General features: G+C 34.8%; 1 protein-coding gene across 1 annotated transcript in view; it reads left to right on the top strand.

Annotated features, from left to right (window-relative positions):
* LOC107656682 (von Willebrand factor D and EGF domain-containing protein-like) overlaps positions 1 to 9,982 on the top strand; it is a 78,092-nt gene that overhangs the window by 6,057 nt on the left and 62,053 nt on the right. Inside the window, 4 exon segments of the mRNA XM_016444624.1 lie at positions 6,013 to 6,197; positions 6,268 to 6,496; positions 7,695 to 7,760; positions 7,850 to 8,082. Of these exon segments, the coding sequence (XP_016300110.1) occupies positions 6,013 to 6,197; positions 6,268 to 6,496; positions 7,695 to 7,760; positions 7,850 to 8,082 (713 nt within the window).

Genomic DNA, 9,982 nt, shown 5'->3' with positions numbered 1-9,982 from the left:
CTGAGTGAGTGTGTGAGAGAGACAGCACACACAAAGTAACACAGAAATTTATAGATGCATACTGTAGTAGAAAAAAAAAAAGATATTTACAAAATATGATTTAGGTAAGCAACATTATATGGCCATGATGTTTCCCCCGAATATCAATATCAACACGATTGCAATGTGACACTGATTTTAAACAATAGTATTTCAGTAAACAAGAAGTTGAAATTAAATGACTGATATTTTAGACAAAATATTGACTGTTTTTGCTCAATTTCGCTGATGAAAATAGTTCAGATCAAAGCCACAGCAGAACTGTTTTGTGTCTTCGAGCAACACACAGGGAGGGGTGTTTCGTTACTGAATGAATCCACGTTTTTGAACGAATCGAGTGAGTCAATGATTCAGTGGCCCATTCATAAGGACGTTTCTGAATGAATCAGCCGTTTGAATTAATCGGTTGAATGAATGAATAAATGACTCACTCATTAAAACAGACATTTGCCGCCACCTACTGGTGGTTTAGTCATATTTAAAAGTATTATTGCATTTTTTCAACATTTATTTGTATGTTTAAAAAATATGTAAAACATTCATCTTATAAAATTATTTATGCATTTGAAATTTTGCAGTGTAAATGCATTTATGGCACCTCAGCTTCATCAAACTGTCTGTGTAAATGCATCTAATGCCACTTCAGATGCAGCTTCTGTTTCCTCAGCAGTGGAAAGATAGAGTTTGTTAATACTAATTTCATTTGAATGGTAACAACTCTACAGTTTCTTATTATTCTGAATTAATTGAAACAAAGTAAGAATTTGATGTGAAAATGACACATTTAATAAGGTGAGAAATGACATCTGTTTTGTTACATACGGCAACTCATTTTAAGTTAACTATTTCTTCCTCTTTACAGTCACAGAGCACTTTATTTTGAGAGTTGTTTAAGTGAGAGAAAATCTGTAACTTAGTCCAGATTGGGGGAATTGTAATGTTTAATCATTTATTTTATGTAAGTATTTTTGCATTAAAATTTGCATAGATTTTTGTTTGTATGTGCTGTCAATTATACGTAGTTATTAGAAAGAAAATCGGAATCTGCAAAAATCGGTATCGGCAGGTCACACTTTCAAAAAACTCGGAAATCGGAATCGGCCAAAAAAAATTGCAATCGGTGCATCTCTACAAATTTTGCTTGCAAACACTTTACATTCCTCAGAGAAACTTTGCATTTAGTTGCTAATGCTTTTGCGTTCTCTTGAAGCCTTTAGAAAATTATGCAAAACTTTTACAGACTTATGTAAGTTAATGCAAAATTGACGATGGAAATAGATAGGAGGAAAAACTAGCCTATATTTCTCTCGCAAAAGTTTTATGAGAGAAATTTGCATTTGGTCGCAAAACTTTCGCATTCTGTCAAAAATTTTCAAAACCTTTGTAAATGACCTATGTGATAGAAATAATATGAGATTCAAGGAAATGCTATATTTGTGTTCTCTCAACTTTTAAAAACTTTGCGAATGAATGCAAAAACTTTTGCTTTTGAAAGTTTTGTGTTGACCCCAAGAAATCAATGATTTGCTTGCGTTCCCTGCAAGAAACTTTGCATTTGCTCTTAAAACTTTTGCGTTCTCTTAACTTTTTCCAAACTTATGCGAGCAAGTACATAAATGGTGAAGGAAATAGTAGGAAAAACCATATTGCAACGCTTTCGCGAGTTAACAAAGTTTTTTTTTTCTTTCCTCCAATTACAATGTTACTTTTTTTGTTCACTGATTTGTTTAGACTTTATATCTCAGAATGTGACTTTATTTCTTACAATATGACTATTTCTTATTAAAACTTTATTATACAATTACTTTTTTTCCATTTACTTTTAGTTTGGATTGACATCTTGTACATGTATTTATGCACTTTTCCCATTTCTTTCAGGTATTTATTGAGTTTAAACCCATTTGATTGACGGTTGAGTAGGCAGTCCTGTTGTCTGGTAAACGTCAGAATGCATTAGCGTCATACGATCAGAGCATTGATTTGTGGTTAATTTAAAACACCAGCACATAGAACTATAAAAAGTTAATTGTGGAAACTTAGGTTCTTCTAGGACATCAGGCTGTCAAACCCATTTTGCTTTATTTATATTTCACTTCTTAAACCACCTGAAGATGTCAAAGGTTTTGACCACATATGGACATTTATCCATCTTCTAGTCTTTTGCAGTAACTGGCTTAGCACACAAAAAAAGTGTTTGCATTGTTCAAAAGTTGTGTGGTGTGCAACAGCAGTGACATGTTGAGAAAGTAGACGGTGTCTGAAGTTTTCAGTGGAATTGCCTGGTGAGGAAGTGTCTGAAATTCACCCCGTCCCTAAGTCAACAAATTAACCGGGCGATCTGAGGTGTTTACCCAGCAGCACTGTCCCAGCTTTGCTTTGAGGGCTGAGGGCTGAAAGTGTTTGTAGATCCTTTGACCTTGGGTAGCAACATTTGACTGTGGTTGTCACCCCTGCAAGTACAGACAGAGACCAAATGTGCTCAGATCTTTTCAACAAACTAAACTTCTGTTCTGTTTCTATGACATGAGTTTTTGGTGTGATTTTTCTTTAAGGTTGAATGAATCTTTATTTTTCTGGCATCGTGTCTGTTCTTATTTCTACACTTGTGTCACTTTTTATTATTATTTTATTTATAATAATTTCTAATATTTTATTTCACAGTTGTGATGTCACTTTGCTTTTGTCTCTTTTATATATTTGATTTAATTTTGTGTGATGTCAGTTTTCTTGTGTTTTTTGTGTTGTTTTTCTGTTCTGATATTTTTATTTTATTTTACAGTTGTGATGTCATTTTGCTGTTGTCACTTGTTTATTTTACAATTGTGATTGTCATTTTTATTTCGTTTTATTGTTTTATTTGAAAACTGATGTCACTTTTCTGTTGTCACTTTTTATTTTATTTTATTGTATTGTATTTCAGTATTTTGCAGTTGTGATGTCACTTCTTTGTTATAATTTTTATTTTATTTTAAAGTCACTTATTTTATTATTATTTTATTTTACAGTTGTGATTTTCATCTACTTTGCTGTTGTCACTTATTTTATTTTATTTTACAGTTGTAATGCCACTACCATTTTTATTTAATTTAATTTTATTGTATTTTACAGTTGCAATGTCACTTAATGTCAATTTTATTTTATTTTATTTTATTTTATGGTTGGGATTTCACTTATCTTTTATTTCAGTTATGATGATGATGATGATGATTATTATTATTATTAGTAGTAGTAGCAGTAGTAGTAGTAATAGTATTGTACCATAAGGCGAATCAAACTACACAATGAAGATTTCAAACATAATGTATTTCTGAATCTGTGAATGGTGTATGTTTGCATGGAAAGTAAGGCGAGCACCCAGTAGCTGCTTTTACTTTCATCTTGTCTTTAAGCTGACCACCTTGAAACTCCATTACCTCCTTTTAAGAAACGTTCCCTCAAATCATCCCTGCATCTCCCCACCAACCCATTATTAAGAATTTATAAAATGAACACTTAAATGTCTTTGTCTTCATCTTGCCCCATTACACCTCTAAGAGTAAAGCTTAGGACGTAATTGCAGAGTAATGATCCTTGAATTAGGCTGGAAAGAGCAGGGCGTTATGGACTCTAAACCAGCCGAGACATGAGCTCATCAGCGCTCCAGTGGGGCAGAAAGCCCTCTCGGCCCGGTCTCGTCTTCCCTCTGGAAAGCAGATAGGATTAGAGGAGAGATTTTCTGCTCTTTTCCATGCCGGTCAAAAGTCACCTGCCCTTATTCTTTATGAGGACTTTTAGATGGTTAGTGAAAATGTGTTCCTTTGAACAAACTCTGTATTTGAGACTTTACTGAGAGATGTAGCTAAAACTAGTTCTTAACATTTTTAGATGAAAATGTGAGTGCTTTACTATGCAATTCTTGTTGACAATTTGCTAGAGTGCTCCTAGATGGTTGCTAAAGTGTTCTGGATGCTTAAATGGTTGATTACTTGTTCAAGACTCTAATGTCTCTGTTTTTTTAGACCACACTGGCCAAAACTCTGGAATCTCGTCAGATGATACTATATTTTAATATTGCTTCGTTTGGCTTTTTTCTTTTGTTGTGCTTTGCTGATGTTTGTTTTGTGTCTTGTTTGTGTTTTTGCATTGTTTTGCTTTTTTTTTTTTTTGACTTGCTGACAATTTTATTTGTTTAATTGTGCTTTGGTGACAATTTATTTGTTGCTTTGCTTGTTTGTCTTGACTCTTTTTGTTTTGTTGCACTTTGCTGATGTTTTGTTGTTTTGATTTGATTTGCTTGTTTCTCTTTGTTGTTTTGTACTTTGTTGACATTTTGTTTTGCTGCTTTTCTTTATTCTTTTTGTAGTGCTTTGCTGACATTTTTTAGTTGTACTTTGCAGACAATTTATTTGTTGCTTTGCTTTTTTCTTTTTGTTTTGTTTTGTTTTGTTGTGCTTTGATGATGTTTGTTTTATGTTTTTGTGATGTTTTGTTTTGCTTTGCTTTTTTTCTTTTTTTTTGTTTAATTGTGCTTTGCTGACAATTTATTTGTTGCTTTGCTTTTTTTGTGTGTTTTGTGAACAATTTATTTGTTGCTTTGCTTTGTGTTTTGTTGTGCATTGCTGACATTTTTCTGTTTTGATTTGCTTTTCTTTTGTTCTGCTTTGCTTTCTTGTGCTTTCCTGACAATTTATTTGTTGTGTTGCTTTTTTATTTTTGTTTTTATTGTGCTTTGCTGAATTTTTTCTTCTTTTTTTTTCTCTCTTTGTTTTGTTATGCTTTTCTGAGCTGTGCTGACATTTGTTGCTTTTCTTTTTTCTTTCTTTTTGTTGTGCTTTGCTGACAATTGTTTTGTTTGTTTTACTTTGCTTAGTTGCTCTGCTTTTTTCCATTTTGTTGCTTTGCATTTGTATTTTATTTTATTTTTCTTGCTGACATTTTTTGCTTTGTTTGTTTGTTTTTGTTTTGTTGTGCTTTGCTGATATTTTTGTTCTGTTGCTTTATTTTTGTTTTTTGTTTTGGTTTACTGACATTTTGTTTTTTGTTTCTCTTTTTTTTTTTGCTTTTGCGTTTTTTTCTTCTTTGCTGACATTTTTTGCTTTGTTTTTGTTTTGTTAGGCTTTGGTGACATTTGTTTTGTTGCTTCACTCTTTTATTTTTGTATTGTTTGTGTGTTTGTTTTGTTTTTCCTCTCTTTTTTTCTTTTTGTTTCATTGATTTGCTTTGCTGTTTTTCTTTTTGTTTTGTTTTTTGTGCTTTGCTGATATAAGCACCAATTGAGAGTCCTGTGTACTGTCTAAAGTCTACATTTTCCCACCAGTCTATTGTGTCTATAACGTCTGCTATCTGCCCTGTCTCAGCTTCCCACGTTCACTGGCAGAGATGGCATGACATCCAGCCCAAACTTTCTATTAGCATGTTCAGGGGGAGCATTAGAGGATTACCAGTGTACTGCTGGCCTCAGGTGTCCTCATACAAAAAAAGCGAGACAGGTCCTGTCGATCTCCCTTCCCCACATAATTAGCTGCAATAGTGACATCCGACCCACTTCGGCTCTGAGATACAGGAAGGAGAAGGATAAGGTGTTACAGATGTGCTGTCTGAGGAAATGGCGAGAGATTAAAAAGGTTTTAGCCTGAAAGTCACATGTCTGTTTTTGTCCCTCCGTTTTTCCGTGAGACCCAGACATATGTCGCCGATTCTGCCGACCTTTACGGAGTAAAGTTAGGAGCAAGGAAAAGGGGGTCAGATAAAGGTGCATTATTTTTACCCCAGATAAACGTCCGCAGCTGAGGAGGTCACTTTAACCCCCATTTGGGTTTTAATGAACCTGAGCGACGTTTTCAAGCCACCGTAATGACACAGTTTTCGACCTTCTCGCTCACTGTATTCTGAGCGCTGACCTTTGTCTTTGCCGAAAGGTTGTTTTAAACTATTTTATGAATATTAAAGGTTGTAATTCAGTCTGTGGTTTGACTGTGTCCTTGGTTCTTCCAGCTCCAGAGTGCTATCCGGGCGGATACAGGACATTGAGAAACGCATATCGTAGTGTTGATTTCGATTCTACTGAACTTCAGAACACAGCGATACAGGATCTGATCTGTGACCATTCACTGCCACCCGGATGGTACCGATTTTTCATAAACAACAAGCCTGCAGAGATGCCGACCCGCTGTGTTGAGGTGAGAAGTTGTCGATTAGTTCTGACTGGTTTCCAAACTGCGGTTTCTTGATCTCTGTTTCTTTTTGCAGATGAACCGCTGTGGGACACAGGCTCCAGTGTGGTTGTCTTTAAAGGACAGCTCTCTTCCGAGGCCCGGAGAAGTCAAGCAGCTCTCGGCCTGTGCCACTTGGCAGTTCTTCCATGGAAGCACCAAAGACTGCTGCCTTTTCCGTATCCCAATCTCGGTCTGGAATTGTGGAGAGTTCCTGCTCTACTTCCTGCAGCCGACACAGGGTTGCATGGGATACTGTACGGAAGGTAGAAAAATGTGACTCATCTTTGATGGTTTACAAACATGGGGAAAAAAGTACCTAGAATAAATTAAATGAAATCATGTGTTGGCGACATTTCATCCCAAAAATATCTAATATTAATAATTTTAATAAATATTATTAATAATTTTAATCATTCATATTAATAATTTAAAAATATGCTGGATTTTTATGAAAATAATGTCATCACACACAAAAAAGTAATGATTCTAGAAACATTTCATACTTCTGATTTTGGCGTGAGACCACAAAATTGATGTTTGAAATGAAAAGGCAGAATTAAATGTAATTGGAATTGATTTGCATCTTAGTGACATAATTCACCTGTAATAGCTTCTAAAACAGCGAGGCTTGGACCAGTAAAAGAAACAATGAAGAGTTTCTTTTTGGCCCATTTAATAGCACATCTATAGATGTTCCCTGCACAACAGCCCAGTGAGAAACTGCCATCTAATTTGTAGTGGGTGATCAATATTTCACTTTCTTTGGCTGCGTTTCCTCTCTGACTTTCTCCAACATCTTCTAGATCCATATAAATGACTGTATCATCAACCGTGTGAGAGTATTTTGGGTCATTTTTAGTTTAGGATTGATTTTGGGCGACTGAAGTTCTGCAGGGGAGCAAATCAGATTACTGAATTATTTCACAGATTTATGACACTTCCATGACGGCTTCAAGAAGAAGGAAACTGTTTGGGTTGTAGAGTTTTGGCACGGGATGAAAGTCAGGGCTTCATTCCACAACACTATGTATTATTTAAGGTGACATATAAGTCAGACTGATCCTCTGACACAAAAGTAAGGTCTAAATTATTTAATAAATAATTCAATTAATCTGTCTGTCTGTTTGCCTGCCTGCCTGCCTGCCTGTCTGCCTGCCTGTCTGTCTCTTTGTCTGTTTATTATTTATGCTACTCATTTATTCAATAAAAACAACATTCTTCATTCATCATAGGATTGATCTTTTGCAAAAAGGCATCAAAAATAAATAATTAATTTGTTTAATAAAACCACATTTGTATATTCAATTGTATTAAAAAAAAGATCTAAATAATTAAAAATATATATTCAATATAAATAACATTTACAGATTACATAATATGTATTGATTTCTTTTATGCTATTAAAGTATAAAAAGGAATTGTAATGATTTTTTGTTGTTGTTGTTTGTTTTGTTTTATTAGTTGCTTCACCATACGCACCTAAATCGTGCCCACCTGGAGAAACCAAAGTTAACGGCGTATGTAAGGGTAAGTTTTCAGTTCTATATATTTTTTTAATTCAATTTATCTCTGTATTTCTATTTCATCTCATGACCTTGTTTTTCTTTTCTGTGAAGCAAACGTCCCCTCACTGCCCTCAAAACCCGTGGTGACCTCAGAGCTGGTCGGCAGCAGCGTCCACCTCCGCTGCTCCTTCACTGGGGTGACGTCCATGTGGCCGGTGGGGTATCAGGTGGTGTGGGCCAGATACTCCTCCAACACCATGAAGGTGGAGATCAGACGAGACATGACCACCAGACTCTACTCACTGGTGGAGATGGACGGAGTTCATTTCAGACTGGGAGAAACGGTAAAGAGACGATTGTAGAATGTGGTTTTAATGTAAAATTAAATTTAGAAAGTCTAATTTTGCTTAGGATTTGTTGAGAAAGATAAAAAGGGCTACAATGTTTAGTAAATTGCTGTAAAATTTCCAATGTTATGCAAATACATTTTAGCCTGGTTAGCCCCACCCACAGTGAAATCTCATTGGTCTAAAATCCTGCAGCGCATATCTGCAGGATTTTAGACCAATGAGATTTCACTGTGGGCGTGGCTAACCAGGCTAAAATATATTTCCAATGTTATGCAAATACATTTTAGCCTGGTTAGCCCCGCCCACAGTGAAATCTCATTGGTCTAAAATCCTGCAGTGCATATCTGCATATTAAATATACATAACCTGTTCTGATTGGATGTGAGTTTGTAGCTACATGCAACATTTTTCAAGTCAAGATAATAATTATGTTTCCATTAATGTGGTGAATTTAATTTTTAAATTCTATTTTTTGTATATATTCAAGAAAACATTATAGCTGCAGACGAATTGCTCTAACAAATGTCATGGTTGCTAACGATCGGTGAATTCAGTCACATGACTTAAGACAAAGTCACATTACTTTTTTGACAGACATAGTGTATAGTACATGCATTGTACATGTACATGTCTTTTTATTGAATATAAATAATATATATTATAATATATACAAATATACAAATAATATATCCTCCACAAATGGGCGTAAACTTTTTTTTATGCACCTTTTGGAAAATGTATTCGCATCTTTCAGAATTTTTCACTGCGATATACCAAAATTCGTGAAGATAAAAAAAAAGTATAAAATTTTTTGATGCACATATAGTACATGCATTTCTTGTCATTTTGCGTATTCTTGCCATAAAATATTTCCTCCTCAAGTGAGCATATACTTTTTATTTTTCTGGGAAATGTTATATGCAAAATGCCAAAAAATTGCGATCTTTTGTGTGTGATATACCAAAATTTGTACAAAAAAAAATATTCAAAATGGTAAAAAATGTATATGAAATGTATTATATACATTTGAAAACTAAATAAATGGGAACCTGGCTAGACACTGAAACCTTAGAACACCGTTTAATATATAAGATCAAATAAATCAATATTGTTTGTTTGTTTTTTGACTGTAGCTAGCAATTTTTCAGGAGTGATAGAAATATGTTTGAATTTTGGCCACATCTGGTCAGTATTAAAACACAATCATTGTCTTCTTTTGATTTTTTTCCTCTGGCGTAATGCACTCCAGGCAGCCATTAAATTATCTTCTCACCAGACTAAGAAAGGAAAGGGTCTGTGGTGAGGGGTGTCTTCAGTCATGATGCCCTTTGACCTCTAATGTGAGTTCAGAAAGTGTTTCAGCGGAAGTGAGACCGGGTCAAGAAAGAGGAAAGGTCCAATCGAAGCCACGTGTATACAAACCGTAAATAACACGGGCAAAACGTTGAGGAGTTTTGTCTAGAAGTTTGATTCTGATTTGTTTGTTTTGACGTGAAGTTTGAAGGAGGTTTGAGTTTAAGATGTGCTGTGCTACCTACAGTCATAAAAAACCCAGTGTGTTTGTAGATCACAGAGACCCCCGTTTGAGGAACACCATCATTCTGATTTGGGTTGTGAGGTTCCCTTAAACAGTGTCACAGCTGGGCTTAGTCAAACACACACACACACAGTCATACAAGCACACCTTGTGCTCTCTGTAATTCCCATATACAGGCAAAACAGACCTGAAAATCCTTCATACACACACAAAAGCAAATTCAAACAAACATAGTTCATTTCAGTGCCATATATGGCTTTAAATGCCATGTAATGATGGAGTATACATTGGTGCATTATGATTTAATTATCATCTTTGTTTTGTAACTAATGGTTCCCTGTATATTATGTTATTTAA

This window comes from Sinocyclocheilus anshuiensis, unplaced genomic scaffold (assembly GCF_001515605.1).
Source record: "Sinocyclocheilus anshuiensis isolate Anshui unplaced genomic scaffold, SAMN03320099.WGS_v1.1 scaffold2514, whole genome shotgun sequence".
In the NCBI taxonomy this organism is placed as follows: domain Eukaryota; kingdom Metazoa; phylum Chordata; class Actinopteri; order Cypriniformes; family Cyprinidae; genus Sinocyclocheilus; species Sinocyclocheilus anshuiensis.
This window is presented reverse-complemented; position numbering and strand designations above follow the sequence as displayed.